Genomic DNA, 19,026 nt, shown 5'->3' with positions numbered 1-19,026 from the left:
GTGTGAATAGTTATTTACTTTATTTGTATAAACTATAATCCAAAAATAAAACAGAAGAAATTTAAAAACTAAAAAAACTTTATCAGTAACATAAAATGAGGTATTTGAGAGCATGAACTATTTACAGGTTACATGCGCGTTGAAAGTTCCGACTTAGAGTAATATGATCGCTAGTCCTGATATGCAACTATTTGACCTTCATGTCTAGGCAGCTTCCTTTGCATTATTGTTTCATCAGCATTAATGGTACTCATAACATTTCCAACAAGCATTGATTGGCTAGGAATTAATGAAGGACCCATTTCTCTCATTTTTATTTGAATTCCACGGATGGTTTTGGCAAGCAAAGCAACTAGATCAAATAATTGAAGATTGAATGAACATATTACCAATCAATCTATCTGTTTCTTCAGCTGGCATATTAAAAGCCAATAAACATATTTCCCTTATCATTGCTAGCATGCATGCTTTACAAAATTATAACCGTGACCGGCTGCGCCATAACTACAATTGCAATTCTTTCAAAGTAATTTAATGTGCACCAATTACACCTCCTCAAGAACTCTTTTGTTCCTTTTTTCCGCGTGAGAAGCATCGCTGAAACTTACTCATACAATTTTGAGGTCCCATGTTCGAACCCTGGTCAAAATGTACAATTTAAAAATATTAACATTGTCAGTTGAACTAGTTATTAAACACTCCTTTGCTCCTTTTTAATTATAGTTTTTTTGACAAACAAATGCTTTTCTATTTATCTATCCTTTTCAAATTTCAACGTAATATTAACAACTATTTTATCAATTATACTATTATTTTATCAAATATTTTTCACTTTAATGGCGAGACGGAGGACACTGGTGAATAAACCAATAAAATTTACTAATATATATATATATATATATATTTAAAATTTGCTTAATAATCAAAGAAGTTTCTTGATTTGTAGTAGTATAATACAATCATACAAGACATGTAAGAATAGAGGAAGTAACAAAACAACATAGTTTACTTCTGAAGATGATCCCAGCTCATAATTGCTAATAATGTCATAGTCAAATTAAAGCTTTGTGGACCAAAGTGGCAGATATTTTCATAGACTACTACTATAGAATTTTTTTTATCATGAAAGACTGCTTTAGAATGTTCATGCATTAAATAATTGACTTTGAAAGAGTCTTGATATCTTTTGTCACCTAAAGTTGAAAAAGTTCTTAAAACAACATTCATTGATCACTATACCATGAAGGCACCAGAAGTCACAACACACCATGACATGTATGAGGTTTCTTAGCTTCATGCGCAAACGCAAAAGTTCCAATTTTCTTGTACAACTTTTTTCAAAACTCAACAGCAAAATCTATAAGCACTTCATACCAATGTAAACAACTTCCTTTTATGGATAAGCACTGATTCTGCCAAAGACACACCAAGTTTAACCATACCACCATAGGCAGCAACAGCATTGATGTTGATGATGATGTTTATGGAAACTACGATTGTCGGTATGACATCGCAGCAAGTTTCTGTTAATTCTGCATCAACACTGCTGTTGTTATGAATCATGGAATCCTAGGGATAAAGATCATAGTGATCAGCTAGAAAGAGAGCATAGGTGTATTCATGTGGGAGATACCCATAGTGACTCATAGTAGAGTAGACTAGATTTGATAAAAGATGAATGAATGAGTACATAGGAGTGAGTTGGAGTAACTAACTCCCTAACTACCTAACCAACTTGGTAACTCTAGTTAACCTATCAACTAACTATAGTTGATTATTCATACTCTAATAGCTGTCAAAGAAATTGCTCAAAGTTGTCCCAACAGTGACACAGTTGTTATATTTTATGATGTATGCATCATACGATACTCTAACAAGAATTTCTTTGGAAAAGTTTCTGTAACACCGTCATGGAATGTTACTGGATCAAAAAACATAAAAGACTCAACTGAACTTTCAAAAGAAGCGGATTACATAAGGATTTTGATAAGAAAATGGGCATCGAGTGAGTTTAATTCGAGTGAGACTGGTCAAAGGTATGGATTTTTGCAGTGCGCTAAAGACCTTGATACTGTTTGGCATGTCGGACTTAGTTCCCAAGTGTTGTGGGACAAAGGTTGCATGGGAAGTTGTGGTTCCGAGTTGTGGGATCAAGTTTGATGATCAAAAGTTCCTTCAGTTAAATGACCAACAGGATCCTCCTTTCAAGGTAACATCAATATATGGCTTGTTAATTTCTATTCCTTTCAAGGTTTAGATTGCAAAGTGGAGCAATTAGATATAAATCGATACCGACTCATCAGAATTTAGTGACTTCAACTCCATTAACAACCACTAATGAATTTATATGATTGCAGACATGGTTTTAAATAGCAGTCACAGAAATAGATTGTGATTTTTTATATTGTGGAGAACTGTGGTCAATTGTGGCCAATGAGGTTTTAATCGCAATTTTGGAAACATCAAAAACCTCAATGATGAGTCCCAGATCACGGTCGCAGACCTTTATTTAAAACCCTGATTGTACAGACTGCCAAAATCTTATTTCAAACCTTCTTGACCTTGATACTTCATTTGTTCTCTGTACAGTGCACAAACAGAAAATTCTAAAACAAATTGGTCATGCTATAAATTGCTAATTGTAAGCAAATTAAGCAGACATAATTCTGTTAATGAAAGTATACAATTAAGTTAAAAGTTTTGATTTTGACCTGATTCAGCTCGAGGCAATCAGTCAAATATTTGATGAGATATGGTGGTTAATTTACAATGAAAATTAGATTTTAATGACGTGAAAATTAAAATTTTCTAGTAAATTCATGTCCATGTGAAATGCATTTGACCAATAAATTGAGAAAATAAATGTAACGTTTTAATCCATGTTACTTTTGCAGCCAAGCATGAAGATGCAAGCAACAAAAAGACCTCGATCATCACCATAGTAAGCGTACTGGTGGCAGTAGCAATCCTATGTTGTTGTATCTACTAATCCAGGAGAAGCAAGAATAGGTTATCTGAAGGTAATTTTAACAAGTTCTCTAGATATATTTCAGAAATTTACCGAAGATAATGTCTTTATTCAAACTTATCGCTTCCTTGATAGGTGGATTGATGTTGAGGAACACTACTACTATAGATTTTCATGATCATATCCACAGAGAGGATACATTGAAAGGAGACCTTCCTACAATCCCTTTTACTGTAATTCAACATGCAACTAATTACTTTTCAGAATCATCGAAGTTAGGAGAAGGTGGATTTGGCCCAGTTTACAAGGTATGAAAAAATTGGATCAAGAAGCCTAGCTGCATATGCATATATAATTTTGCTTCAAAACTTTGACACATTCATGATCTGTTTACTTTATTTTCTATTTTTCTATTAGGGTGCCTTAGCAGATGGAACAGGAATTGCGGTAAAAAGGCTTGCAGTAACGTCTGATCAAGGTGCAGAGGAATTCAAGAATGAAGTAATCTTTATAGCTAAAATGCAACACAGAAACCTCGTGAAACTCTTAGGTTGCTGCATTGAGGAAAGCGAAAAGATACTAGTATATCAATATATGCCAAATCCAAGCCTTCACTTTCACCTTTTCAGTAAGCTTTGAGAAAAACTTATATAACCTAATTGTTTTCATGATTCTATAATTTTTTGTACTTGCTCCAATTTAGTTCTCATTATATACAAAGTTGGTAGTTTACTACATGTCTATCAGCAAAGGTGGAACTTCCAATGAGGTAAAAATAATTAGACTAAACAATAAAATGGTAACATTATAACGAATAATCTTGAATAAGCACATTTCACATATTGAAAGTTAAATTGAAATATCATACCGGTGAGTTTTCCTACAGAACAACAACAACGAAAAAAGTGAATAACTGTTTCCATTTTGTTCCTCAATAACATGAATACAATGTTTATTTGCATGGCAGATGAGGCACAACATAAGCAACTAGACTGGTCATTACGACTAAGTATTATCAATGGAATCGCAAGAGGACTTTTATACCTTCACCAGGATTCTCGACTTAGAGTTATCCATAGAGATCTGAAAGCTATCAATGTTCTTCTGGATGATGAAATGAATCCAAAAATATCAGATTTTGGATTGGCAAGAAAATTTAAAAAAGGCCAAAGTCAGACAGAAACAAAACGAGTTATGGGAACCTAGTAAGTGTTACTAGTCAATCTATTTTCAAACAAAATATTATAAAATTTCACATGATTCACAACTGACTGTGCTGTATTGATTTTAAACAGCGGATACATGGCTCCAGAATATGCTATGGCTGGATTATTTTCAGTGAAATCTGATGTTTTTAGCTTTGGAGTTCTTTTATTAGAAATCGTTTATGGGAAAAGGAATGGTGGATTCTTCCTTTCTGATCATAGGGAAAGTCTTCTATTTCATGTGAGTTTTCTTGATCTCATCTCTCATCAACGTATTGGAAACTCAAGTGTCACTAGCCAACTATCCAAAAATATATGATGACATATAAATCTATGCATTTTTGTAACAATGTTTCAACTCAAGTGTCTAAATATTCATTTTTGTATGCAGACTTGGAAACTTTGGTGCGAAGGAAAAAGTTTGGATTAATTGATCCAATTCACAAAGAATCATACATTGAAACCAGCATAAATATTTTACTGTTGATGAAGTACAAGAAGATGCAGCAGATCGACCAACCATGTCCACCGTCGTTCTCATGCTAGGAAGTGATACAATGCCTCTTCCTAAACCCACGAAACCAGCATTTTCAGTTTGAAGAATGTCAAACCGAGAAGATTCAAATTCAAAAAGTTCTAATATGTTGATGAAGTACCCATAAGTAGTGTTTCACCTAGATAGTTGATTTTTTTTAAAAACAAAATCATAAATATTTTACTGTGAACAAGCCTGAATTGTACAAACTATTTACTAAAAAAGATGGCCTTGATTAATTCAAAAGATTATGGTAGAAAATTGATGACTAATTTTGTTACATAAATTGAAAATTAATAATGGAAAAAGTATATTACCTCTCCAACCATCATTGGATAATGCACTATCTGAGATTTATACATTATACTAAGGTTGGATTCTGATAGGACTAGAAGATAGATGCAATTATGTTATTTACTCATTCAGTTATTTCCTCCCTGATTTCAGCTAGATTTTTATGATGTAATAGCTGTATAATGTTGTATTTGTGAACCAATAGCTTATGATGAATGATAAGAATGATTTCTTCTCTCTCAAATTTTCTTTTTCTTTTCTTATGAAGTTTACACTCACTCGAAGAATGCATTTTTCTGTCTTATATTCTGAGCAGCACGGTGTAACAGATTTGTCTTTGTTATTCGTAGTGCTTTCTGAACTTTTACTATAAAATTTCATTTTGTATAATGTAGAGAAAAAAGCTTGATTCTGAACTTTGAAGTTAAAGTGCTTCCTGTTAGTCAAAGTATTACAGTCTCATAAATAACTATTACAGTAGTTAATCAAGTGCTAACTTAGTGATTCTATAGCACTGAACAAAAAAAAAACGTAATTAGAGTGTATTTTACGTACATTCATACATAAGATGGGCACATTAACTACACTACCAACTTTTCTTAATTAGAGTGAAAAAAGCAAAATGTGCTTATATATAAGGACGTATGGAGTACTTCATTTTAATATAATGAGTTATTTAAATAATAAGGGCATTTTTGTCATTGCATTATGAAATTTGATGAATGTCTACAAATGTGAGTCATCACATTTTTTTTTTATAAAAATAAATGATATTCATTCATTCAAATTGATAGAGTACATTGATACAATTCAAATTCAAATTCGCTAAAAACAAAATTAAGGAATCTGCAAACAAACTCACAGCCTCCATATAATAGCATAAAACAGAAGAGTACATATGCCAACAAATTTGATTATATTCAAGTTTCCGAAGTACTTGTGTCTTTGAATCTGTAACGTTGGCAACGCCAAAGTCATTGATTGAATTTGCACTTGCTTAAAAGTAATCTTTCAAACCTGAATGAAATAAACATCGCACTAAGACACGAAATAATATACACATCATACAAAGATAGGAAAACAAAACCAACAAAATCGTGCAAAGACGACAAATGAGAGAGTCGCCATAATTAAGCCTTATAAATATTATTATTTAGGGTAAATTACACTCACCTCCCTTGAAGTTTTCTTAAATAGCACTAACATCCCCTCTAGTTTTGAAATAAACATTAACCTCCCTTCTCATGTAACACCGTTAGCTTTCTGTTATTTTCATGACAAGAAGTTAGAGATTAGCTACCATAATTTGGCTACCCACGACTGATCTTTTTCTTCTTCTTCTAAATTAACAAATTTCTCTTGATTTTACATCTTGCAATGATTTCAAAAATATATTCTGCTAATGAGTTCAGTTCAGATTTTCAATCGGTTTGTTTAGATTTTTTTGATTGATGCACTTAATTATTCGTCATCCTCTTGAATTTGGTTTATCTATTTTTTCAACCTAGAATTTCAGTTTCTATCTATCTAATTCCTTCTCCAATTCTGCAAAAGCCACGTTAAGCAATTCATCCAATTTTATTATGTTGAAGTGAACTACAAATTTACAATCACTTCCTTCATCCTAAAATTGAATATTTTTTATGTTGAGCATCAATCCAATTTTATTATGTTGAAGTGAATTACAATCACTTCCTTCATCCTAAAATTGAATATTTTTTATGTTGAGCATCAAACTTCACGCCTCAAAAGCTGAGGTTTTATTTCAGTTCTTTCCATTAATCCATTTTTCACTGGATATAAGATAATCATTGTTATTCCTTTTCCATATTTATTTATTTTTTTATATTTCATGTAATCCTTCCATTAGTCCATTTTTCACTAAATAGTATGTAATCCTTCCATTAGTCCTCATGAGCTTAGCTCAGTTGGTATGGACAATGCATAAAAATATGCAAAGGTCCGGGGTTCGAACCCGGGCACCACAAAAAAAAAATTCACTAAATAGTATGAAGCATGTGAGTATAAAAAAGTTCGTTGAACAGCCTGGTGTGGCACCGTGGCCATTATTGTTTGCCGTTGTATGCTAAGTTAACAGAGATGAATGCTAGGGGGAGTAGTTTTTTTCGACAAGGAAGCTAAGTTAACAGAGAACTAACGCTGTTACATGACAGGGGTGGTGTTTGTAGATTTGATTAAAAATTAAGGGAAGTTAGTGTTTAGTTTTAAACTAGAGGGGGTGTTAGTGCTATTTAGGAAGACCTCAAGGGAGGTGAGTGTAATTTACCCTATTATTTACAATATAATATTTAAAAGGCCAAATACATCTTTTGATCCTTTAAGTTTGACAAAAATATCGGGTTCGTCCTTTAAGTTTATTAAGTTTCAAATAAGTTGTTTAATTGTTAATCTAATACACCATTACCTTTTTAAGGACCTATTTAAAACTTAAAAAAACTTAAAAAAATTTATTTAAAACTTAAAAAACTCAAAAAAAAAAAAAAAAAAAGAAGAAGTGTATTTAGCCTATTTAAAACATTGACATATAATAACGATCTTAAAAGACATGTATGAAAGAATAGAGGGAGTAATAAAACAACGGGATTCCCTCAATTAAGCTAAATCAAATTGGACGGCTTTGACTAGCTCTGCAGCGTTGCACAATGTGCTGATTATAATTCCTAATAATATCTTAATTAGGATCTTGTTAATACCTGTTAAAAGACTTTGTTTAGTGTTTTCAAACCAAGTAATTAATCATTGAGAAGTTAAATATATTAACAATTTAATAAAACATATAAATACTACATGCATTATTTAATGAATGAATCTAAAATATTGATTTTTACTTATAATAGTGACTGAATGATGTATACTTTTTTTCAAGAGGAGAGATATATTGACTCCAAGAGTAACTCTAAGGAGTTACTCCACATCTCCACCTTTAATTTTATCTTAATCTAATGGATTACATTTAAGTCTTATCAATAATCATGTGTCTCACCATTCTTGATCATTTTAACAATATTAGGTTTCCTTTTTTGCTTTGAATCAATATTTATGTTTCATTAACACAATTAATAATTGATAACAAGAAATTATTTTTATGTTTCATCAAATGTTTTTTTAGAATAAATTTCAAATATTAAACTATATGATTAAAGTTCTTAAAAAAAAAAAAACAAGAAGCTCGCTGGTAAAAAACATCACACTTATTTTTATTTTTATTTTGACAAAACATTACACTTATATTTAAATACAACTTTTTTTAATACAGCGATAAAATAAAAATTAATAAAAATATATATACTTTTTTTAAAGAAAAAAGTGTATATATATTTGTATTAATTATTTTTTTGTCAATTTATATTTGTACAAATATATATACTTGAAAACAATTTATTTAATATAGTTTATTTATATATAAGGGTGGACCGAAGCCCTGTTCTAAATAAACATTAGATAAAATATAAGAATATTTTTTTTCACCAATAACTGATTGTCTTAATAAGACATCTTGACCAAAAAACAATTGTGTTAATAAAACATGATGAAAAATAATATATTTTTTTCACCAATAACTGATTGTCTCAATAAAACATCTTGACCAAAAAAATTTGTGTTAGTAAAACATAAATGTTGATTGAGTATGAAAAAGGAAAATTAAATATTGTTAGAATGATCAAGTATGATGATGCACATGATTATTAATAAGACATAAATATAGTCCAATTAAGATAAAACTAATGGTGGGGATGTGGAGTAACTCTTTAGAGTTACTCTTGGAGTCAAAATATCCCTCCCCTTTTTTCAATATATATAATTAATCATTGAGAAGTTAAATATATTAACAATTTAATAAAACTTAACTTTTATCAACAAAGTGCGGCGTCTAAGTGCGGCGTTGTGTTGTTCGTTGTCTTGTGCGGCGTTTGATTTCGCGTCTTTTCGCGGTGTTCGTTTAATTCCTATTGAAAGATCTACATCAGTCAATTACAAATTCAACCAATGATTTGGGCGTCAACGTTGCAGATCCGGAAGCATGGGTATTTCGGTGACTTGTATTTTATCATATTATTTGTAGGCAATTTGCCGTTGTATGCTATTAACTTGGGTGCTGTGAGTTTGTTCGCAGATTCATCCTTTACGTTTTTAGCGATGTTTGTATCTGATGTACTCTATCGATTTGAATGAATGAATATCGTTTTGTTTTTGTCAAAAAAAAAAAAATCAACAAAGTTGAGTCTAGCGGATGAGATTGGACTCTCCCAACATAGTAAACCAACAATGTTTGAATTCTTAATAGAAGAAGTACCAACATTTAATGTCTGACACAATTTAAATAGAATTACCTCCAACCAAAAAACCTATGAAAAACTAAAAGAAAAACAATAAAGACAAAAGGCCAACAAATACTTACAACTTTAGACTTGCTAAATAATACCCCTACGACTTTGTGGATCGAGAAATGATATTTGAACATCCATTTTTTGACAACTTTCTCTCTAATACTCACATTATTTTTTACTTTATCTCTCTATTACTTTGGTTTTCGTGCAAATACTACTTTTTCTTTGTAAATTTTGGTTGTCACATAAATTGTCACCCCAAAGGTTGTTCAAATAACACTTCTCTTGTGGATCTATGTGGCAGAGATTTTCAAAGCATACACATTAAATGGGACATAAATGAGTGTTTAGGTGAAGACTACATTTTAAAGACGAAGAATGTTAACCGGTAACTAAAAGACATTCGTTAAACAACTAAAACAACTAGATTCTTTGTAAAAAGTAGTGTAACCATTGCTACTTTGACACTAGTTTGTGAGACCCTTTCAATATATATCAACAAAAGTCAAAACATATTTGATTCAATGAGTATGATTATTAGTTTTTATTCATGAGAGACTGCTATGTAATCTTCATACATTAAATGCATGGTTGAACATAAAGTAGTCGTACTATCTCTTGTCACATAAGATTGACGATAAATTAAAAGAGCAATCTCTAATCACTATACACCAAGAAAGCACCACAAATCACAACTCAACATGTCATGCATCACCTTTTGCAACTTCATGCTCCTACTCCTCTTTCTCTTCCACTTCACACCAATAAATGCACAAGTTCCTATTTTCTTGTACAATTTTTGTCAAAACTCAACAGAAAAATTTCTCCCAGCTTCATACAAATCCAACGTAAATGAATTACTCTTGTGGATAAACTCTGATTCTGCAGCAGGAACAGAATTTAACAACAACAAAATAGGCAGCAACAACAACACCAGTGATGATGTTTATGGGAACTACGATTGTCGGGCTGACGTCACAGGAAGTTTCTGTCAATTTTGTATCAACCATAGTCACACGGTTCGTGGTTCGCTTCGGTACGTGGTACGAATTCGGGTACGCGGTACGCAACTCTTAAAAGAATTCGGTACGCGAGGGGTATAGAGAGTTGGTACGTTATGGGTTCGTGGTTTGTTAAAATATAATAACTTGTATACTAAGAATAAAAATATTTTTTAGTTTTTTCAAACCAACAAATAGTAAAGTTATCTATCCTTAATATAATAAAAATATAGTTACAAAAATAAAGATTTTGAAATATTTATCCTCAATATAATAAATAAGATAACCACATAAAATATTTAAATAAAGTTATTTTTGAAGGTCAGTTAAATAAAGTTGACTTCCTTGTAACAAAAAAAATAAAGTTGAATAAGTTTTGTACCCAAAAAAAAGAAGGAATAAGTTATTGTGAATCTTGAAAAGTGAAGAGAAACCTTGTAAACAGAGAAGAATAAATAGATTGTATTGGAAATTGGCACTTGTTTTGGACTTCGGTAAAAGACGCATGTGGTTGTTGTTTGGCTAAACACAAACTCTTTTCTCTTTCTTAACACTTCATCTTCATCTGCAGAACAAAAGGAAAAAAAATTCATCTTCTTTGAATCTCTTCTTTAATTCTTCTTTCTCCAGATTTGTTGATTTATCTTTCAATTTCAATTTACAATTAACAAACGAATGATGAAAACTCATGAAATTGTCCCTTTTCTTCACCCTAAACTGCAATTCAAAACTGAAAAAGGGAAAAACTGTGATATTTTTTGATCGGTTCTCTCTTCATCTTGCCGGTACGTTGTTTACTGCGAATTCAGACGCGAATTCAGACGAACCAGTTCGTCAAAGTACCGCGAACCGGTACGCACGAACCAATTCGCGGTTCCCTTGGTAGGCAGCGAATTCTGTGACTATGGTATCAACACTGCTGTCAAAGAAATTGCTCAACGTTGTCCCAACAGTGTCACAGCTGTTATATTTTATGATGTATGTATAATCCGTTACTCTAACAAGAATTTCTTTGGAAATGTTTCAGTAACACCGTCATGGAATGCTACTGGATCGAAAAAGATAAAAGACTCAACTGAACTTACAAAAGTAGAGGATTACATAGGGATTTTGATAAGAAAAGTGACGGTAGAGACTAATTACTCATGGGCAACGAGTGAGTTTTATTCGAATGAGACCGGCAAAAGATATGGATTTTTGCAGTGTGCTAGAGAGCTTCATAAGGATGGGTGCAGACAGTGTTTGGAGGCTGTGTTGGACTTAGTTCCCAAGTGTTGTGGGGTAGCATGGGAAGTTGTGGTTCCAAGTTGTGGGATCAAGTTTGATGATCAAAAGTTCTTCCAGTTAAATGACCAAACAGGATCCTTTTCTCTTAAGCCAAATCAAGGTAACATCAATATCATCATGTTTTAGATTTATGAAAATTATGGATCAATATATGGATAAAATCATGTTGATCTTTGTAGTTTATTTTGTTCCATCAATTCAGCTGGATGTCATAGGTCAAATTTTTTTTGAGCTTTTCTTTTTATAGGAAAATGTTAGTGATTAATTTGTTAGGTGGACCATCAATTTCATAATTAATCACTTCGCCTTGTCCCAAGACTTGTGCTTGGGAGGTTGTGGACCGTCAATATATAATTAAGGGCACATTGCCCTTTAGAAGGGCCGAAAGAGCCCTAAGCGAGCCCTCTAAAGGTGTCGCCTCAAAGAGCTTCTAAAAGCATCTGGAATGCTCTAAACGTGACTTAGGACCCAAGTTACTTGGGGCCTAAGTCACGGAAAACCAAGCCCAAGAAAGGCTACCTTGAGAGCATTATCAAGGCATGACCTAAACAGTTCTAAACCATATATTTAGATATTGTACTCACTGCAAGTACATTAGGGTTGAGGGAAAATTTGTTAGTTGTAGGAATCAAACCTTGAACCTTTCTATTGAAAGATAATGGGTGAATACTTTGATGATTTATTCCTCGGTCAAAGGCTGGTTTTTATAGAGAGAATACAATTAATGTTCTCCTAGACCTGGAAAATTGTTACATTGGAAAAAATGACAATGGAATTCTCTAGACTTGACTAGAAAATAATATCATAGGGAACAATAACATAGGGAAATATAAGTTATTGATGTATTTTCCAACACCACCCCTTAGGTTGGTGCATAGATATCTATCATGCCCAACTTGTCTATCAAATGCTCAAAGGTGGGTCTTGCCAAGCTTTCGGTAAAGATATCTGCAGTTTGCTGACTCGAAGTCACAAAAGGTAGACATATTATTCCAGCATCTAACTTCTCATCATGATCTTGATTAGCTTGCAACTTTCATCAGGATCTTGGTTAGCTTACACAAAGTTTGCATTAGAATTGGAGAACTTACCATTACCATAGTTTGGAGGAAAACCATGCTTTCTATAGCATGAGCCAATTGTGTGACCATTTCTTCCACAAAAGGTGCAAACAGATGGAGGACCTTTACCATTTTTATCTCCCTGAGGAGTAAATCCGCTACCTCTACCATAGGGTTTCTTGGTCTCAACAACATTGATCAAACCTTTACTCTCATCAGTAACATCAATTCCCTCATGACTAAAGGTGTCAATATCATGGGGCCTTGAAGTTTTGGCCCCAGCCCACATAGTAAGGGGGCTTGAAAATTCACAAGACTAAAAGACCCACATTCATGCAAGCCCACTAATAAAAAAATCAAAAGCCCCCAAAGTGTAATATCTCCAAGATATTTTTTAAGCCAAAGGGCAGTTTAGACATTATGGTGGTCAAATATTTTTTTTATGGGAAAATTATGGAATTTTCCACACACTTCCCTCGCAAATATCTCTCCTCACTTTCTCTCCCTCGGTCCTCACTTCCCTCACCCAATCTTCATCATAATTTTTCTAAAAACTCAATAAATGCTACTTGTAATCAAACCAACACCACCCTTGATGTGTTTGGCACCCTAGATAAACTTTGAACCTCACTTTCTCCCCTTTCTCTCCTCTGCCGAGCCATCATCTTCATTAGAAGTTTGGGAGGTTTCATTTTAGCCCAATAAGTGGCTTTATATGTGTATGTCATGAAACTGTTTTGGTTGGTTTGGCGTTTTGAAGCAAGAGGTGGAAGACATAAGCATGATTGAAGTTAGGGTTTGGTTATTGGTTTGAAGCTCAAATTGATGCATAAACTGCTAGAAGAATTCAGAACCAGCTGAGGTGAGTTTCTTCCTTTAGGTTTGAATTTGATTGTACGGAGTTGAAATTGTTGTTTAAGGCGATGAATTTAGTGTTATGCTTTAAATGGAAATTGTTAACTATGAATTTGGGAAATTAATGATCACTATGTTGAGGTGTTCTTAATATTGTTGTTATTGGGCTGAAGTGGAAATCAAAGTTAATGGTAGTGGGATTATGTTAAAAATTGAGAAAAAGGGAAATTTAACCATTTAATTTCGTATAGACCTGGTGTCAGAAAAATTGTCGTAAATGCATGTACAAGCATCGTTTTTGAGTGGGAATTGAACCATTGGAAAATAGACAAATTTTAACACGAAATTGGCTTTGGAAGAACTTAATTTCGATACTCTATGTCTGAGAAAACTAAGTTAGAAGTTTGAGTTGCTGAATTAAAATCTGCACCATTGCTGTAGTAATGTTTCTGTCGTATCTCTGTATTCATACATCATTTTGGAATGAGACTCTTACCATTAGAAAGAAGACAGAAATTAACTTGAAATAGGCTTTTGAATGGCTTAATTCAATTATGTTATGATGGAGAAAACTACGTTGCAAGTTTCAGTTGTTGAATCAAAAATCTGCACTAATGTGGTTAGAACATCCAAGCTGCAAATTTTCGGTACGATGCTCGGATTGAACTGTTAATGAATATAGACTCAAAAGAAACTAAAGTGTAAGTTCCTTTAGTTAGAAAACCCACCTTTGGGTATTAAATTATACCATTAGATTGCTTATGTGTGATTTTGAATTACTAGAATATGTTGGCAAAATTATAGCATGATCATTATGCCTTATGAATAATACATTTGAAATAGAATAAATTAGTGTATTTAAAAATCTCTTTTATCTTAATAAGTATGTGGAGGTTAGTATAAATGTTGGAGGGAAGTTAACAGCGCAATTGATATATATATTTATAGCAATGATTTGAAAGAAAATTTGAAATCTAGCTTGTGAGTAATATGCTCACAGTGAATTATTAAAAAATCGCAGAGAAATGGAAATGAAGAAAAAAAAATTGAAATGAGTAACATGCTCATAGATAAAGAAAGAAAAAGAAAAGAAAATATGAAAAATCCGTTTGCTACAACGAGAGATAATGTAGCCTATGACGTACGGGTCATAGTAAACCGTTTGCTACAACGAGAGATAATGTAGCCTATGACGTACGGGTCATAGTAATCCGTTTGCTACAACGAGAGATAATGTAGCCTATGACGTACGGGTCATAGTAAACCGTTTGCTACAACGAGAGATAATGTAGCCTATGACGTACGGGTCATAGTAATCCGTTTGCTACAACGAGAGATAATGTAGCCTATGAGGTACGGCTCATAGTAACGAATGAAATATATAATTAATGATATGAAATTTTAAGTCAAGAATTATTCGAATAATATTTGAAAGAGAACAAAAAAATAAAATTATGGAACTAAGGAAAAATTCTAAGGACCCTCCAACATGAATACTAACATAGCATACACATATTAACATGAAAATTATGTTTAGAATGAGTTAGCTACGAAGAAATATTCCAGGGGCACTTTACCAATAGTTGGAAATGAGGAATAGCGTACTAAATTTATGTTAATTCCTCGATAAGATAGAATTTATATGCATAAGACCATGTAAAATTCTTATTAAGGTTTAAGTCTAAAGATTTGATGTGATCAAATAGCGTGGATATGATTTGTGACTAAAGATGTTTAAATAGTGAGAAGGATTAGAGATTAAGGGATGATAATCAAAATTAGGACTTAGACTTTGAAATGTTATACTATGAGTCGATTGATTTATTTTATTGCCTTGAATGATTGTCTTAGTGTTGCTGATGATGTTCTAGATCAAGTAAGAACTTTTGGAATTATTATGGTGTTGATGCCTTTAGTTAATTTTTTCCTTTGAAGTTTTTTTTTATGATTTCAAATCGAATTTTGAATCAATATCATTGAGGTTGAAATAGGATCGGAGAATATAGTTAGTATTGATGTGAATTGTAATTGTAATTAAGTATCTTAACTTTTGGATTCTATAAGTTGAGTTGTAACTAAGGTTGATTGTAACCTTAAGGTGATTATTAAGTGAATGATGGCTGACTCTTTTATTTATGTATAACCTAGTGTCAATTGATGTATTTGCACTATTTGGATGTATAGGATGTTTTAATTTGAGTTGTATAAGTAGTATGAAAAATAAAATGTTATTTGGAGGTTCTGGTTGATAGAACAGGTTTTTAAAACAGGATTTACATCTTGGAAATGTTGAAATTACAGGGGAAACTCTGTCGAAATTTCCGTGAATATTTTTTAAATGAAATTCAAATTGGAATTTTTATTTATTTATTATAGTTGTCAAGTTTGATTAATAGGCTTGCCGGGCTAGAATGATCTAGTTCGTGCGCCGGTCACGATGATTGTTTTTGGGTCGTGACAAAGTTGGTATCAGAGCAGGTCGATTCAGATCGTGCCTTGGGTCAATGGAATTCAATAAGATGTAGTGTGACTATTGGGTTCCAAATATTTATTCCAAATGTCATGTCTGGCTGAGCCTGATCAACTCAGACTAGTATATGACAGTTAGAACAAATGTATGAAAGATGAATGAAACCTTAACAGAAGACGCAATATAAGGAGTATGATGTAAGGTGCGAAGAAATAAATCAGAGTGGCGCAGCGGAAGCATGGTGGCTGGTACCTATGCAGTTTAAAATTAGTCAGTCAGAAAGAATCAGTTCGTAATGGACGTATGTTGGAATCTAAAGTTGAAATTATGGAGAAATTGTTTATGCTTATTAGCAAATAAATTTCTAAAATTTCGAGGACGAAATTTTTTTAAGGGGGGTAGAATGTAATATCTCCAAGATATTTTTTAAGCCAAAGGGCAATTTAGACATTTTGGTGGTCAAATATTTTTTTTATGGGAAAATTATGGAATTTTCCACACACTTCCCTCACAAATATCTCTCCTCACTTTCTCTCCCTCGGTCCTCACTTCCCTCACCCAATCTTCATCATAATTTTTCTAAAAACTCAATAAATGCTACTTGTAATCAAACCAACACCACCCTTGATGTGTTTGGCACCCTAGATAAACTTTGAACCTCACTTTCTCCCCTTTCTCTCCTCTGCCGAGCCATCATCTTCATTAGAAGTTTGGGAGGTTTCATTTTAGCCCAATAAGTGGCTTTATATGTGTATGTCATGAAACTGTTTTGGTTGGTTTGGCGTTTTGAAGCAAGAGGTGGAAGACATAAGCATGATTGAAGTTAGGGTTTGGTTATTGGTTTGAAGCTCAAATTGATGCATAAACTGCTAGAAGAATTCAGAACCAGCTGAGGTGAGTTTCTTCCTTTAGGTTTGAATTTGATTGTACGGAGTTGAAATTGTTGTTTAAGGCGATGAATTTAGTGTTATGCTTTAAATGGAAATTGTTAACTATGAATTTGGGAAATTAATGATCACTATGTTGAGGTGTTCTTAATATTGTTGTTATTGGGCTGAAGTGGAAATCAAAGTTAATGGTAGTGGGATTATGTTAAAAATTGAGAAAAAGGGAAATTTAACCATTTAATTTCGTATAGACCTGCTGTCAGAAAAATTGTCGTAAATGCATGTACAAGCATCGTTTTTGAGTGGGAATTGAACCATTGGAAAATAGACAAATTTTAACACGAAATTGGCTTTGGAAGAACTTAATTTCGATACTCTATGTCTGAGAAAACTGAGTTAGAATTTTGAGTTGCTGAATTAAAATCTGCACCATTGTTGTAGTAATGTTTCTGTCGTATCTCTGTATTCATACATCATTTTGGAATGAGACTCTTACCATTAGAAAGAAGACAGAAATTAACTTGAAATAGGCTTTTGAATGGCTTAATTCAATTATGTTATGATGGAGAAAACTACGTTGCAAGTTTCAGTTGTTGAATCAAAAATCTGCACTAATGTGGTTAGAACATCCAAGCTGCAAATTTTCGGTACGATGCTCGGATTGAACTGTTAATGAATATAGACTCAAAAGAAACTAAAGTGTAAGTTCCTTTAGTTAGAAAACCCACCTTTGGGTATTAAATTATACCATTAGATTGCTTATGTGTGATTTTGAATTACTAGAATATGTTGGCAAAATTATAGCATGATCATTATGCCTTATGAATAATACATTTGAAATAGAATAAATTAGTGTATTTAAAAATCTCTTTTATCTTAATAAGTATGTGGAGGTTAGTATAAATGTTGGAGGGAAGTTAACAGCGCAATTGATATATATATTTATAGCAATGATTTGAAAGAAAATTTGAAATCTAGCTTGTGAGTAATATGCTCACAGTGAATTATTAAAAAATCGCAGAGAAATGGAAATGAAGAAAAAAAAATTGAAATGAGTAACATGCTCATAGATAAAGAAAGAAAAAGAAAAGAAAATATGAAAAATCCGTTTGCTACAACGAGAGATAATGTAGCCTATGACGTACGGGTCATAGTAAACCGTTTGCTACAACGAGAGATAATGTAGCCTATGACGTACGGGTCATAGTAATCCGTTTGCTACAACGAGAGATAATGTAGCCTATGACGTACGGGTCATAGTAAACCGTTTGCTACAACGAGAGATAATGTAGCCTATGACGTACGGGTCATAGTAATCCGTTTGCTACAACGAGAGATAATGTAGCCTATGAGGTACGGCTCATAGTAACGAATGAAATATATAATTAATGATATGAAATTTTAAGTCAAGAATTATTCGAATAATATTTGAAAGAGAACAAAAAAATAAAATTATGGAACTAAGGAAAAATTCTAAGGACCCTCCAACATGAATACTAACATAGCATACACATATTAACATGAAAATTATGTTTAGAATGAGTTAGCTACGAAGAAATATTCCAGGGGCACTTTACCAATAGTTGGAAATGAGGAATAGCGTACTAAATTTATGTTAATTCCTCGATAAGATAGAATTTATATGCATAAGACCATGTAAAATTCTTATTAAGGTTTAAGTCTAAAGATTTGATGTGATCAAATAGCGTGGATATGATTTGTGACTAAAGATGTTTAAATAGTGAGAAGGATTAGAGATTAAGGGATGATAATCAAAATTAGGACTTAGACTTTGAAATGTTATACTATGAGTCGATTGATTTATTTTATTGCCTTGAATGATTGTCTTAGTGTTGCTGATGATGTTCTAGATCAAGTAAGAACTTTTGGAATTATTATGGTGTTGATGCCTTTAGTTAATTTTTTCCTTTGAAGTTTTTTTTTATGATTTCAAATCGAATTTTGAATCAATATCATTGAGGTTGAAATAGGATCGGAGAATATAGTTAGTATTGATGTGAATTGTAATTGTAATTAAGTATCTTAACTTTTGGATTCTATAAGTTGAGTTGTAACTAAGGTTGATTGTAACCTTAAGGTGATTATTAAGTGAA

The 19,026-nt window shown here is 32.4% G+C and overlaps 1 protein-coding gene, 1 long non-coding RNA gene and 1 pseudogene across 3 annotated transcripts; all 3 read left to right on the top strand.

The window, feature by feature from the left end:
• Positions 1-200: 200 nt before the first annotated feature.
• Positions 201-4,981, top strand: LOC146898492 (cysteine-rich receptor-like protein kinase 25; annotated as a pseudogene). Its single transcript, XR_015023158.1, has 9 exons — positions 201-246; positions 1,292-1,548; positions 1,771-2,225; positions 2,895-3,020; positions 3,104-3,276; positions 3,386-3,596; positions 3,936-4,173; positions 4,264-4,414; positions 4,565-4,981. The product of XR_015023158.1 is annotated as a cysteine-rich receptor-like protein kinase 25 (transcript).
• A 4,063-nt stretch (positions 4,982-9,044) lies between these two features.
• LOC146898491 (cysteine-rich repeat secretory protein 38-like) lies at positions 9,045-11,765 on the top strand. Its single transcript, XM_085736572.1, has 3 exons — positions 9,045-9,048; positions 10,243-10,387; positions 11,162-11,765. The coding sequence occupies exons 1-3, from the start codon at positions 9,045-9,047 to the stop codon at positions 11,763-11,765; spliced, it is 753 nt and encodes a 250-aa protein (XP_085592698.1).
• A 1,385-nt stretch (positions 11,766-13,150) lies between these two features.
• LOC146898490 (uncharacterized) lies at positions 13,151-17,761 on the top strand. The gene is made up of 2 exons (XR_015022951.1): positions 13,151-13,562; positions 15,952-17,761. It is a non-coding gene; the product is annotated as an uncharacterized LOC146898490 (long non-coding RNA).
• The last annotated feature ends 1,265 nt before the right edge of the window (positions 17,762-19,026 follow it).

This window comes from Medicago sativa, chromosome 8 (genome assembly GCF_051527215.1).
Source record: "Medicago sativa cultivar Bolivia chromosome 8, Bolivia_mono, whole genome shotgun sequence".
NCBI lineage: Eukaryota > Viridiplantae > Streptophyta > Magnoliopsida > Fabales > Fabaceae > Medicago > Medicago sativa.
The sequence above is the reverse complement of the archived record's forward strand: the minus strand, read 5'-3'. Positions and strand labels throughout refer to the sequence as shown.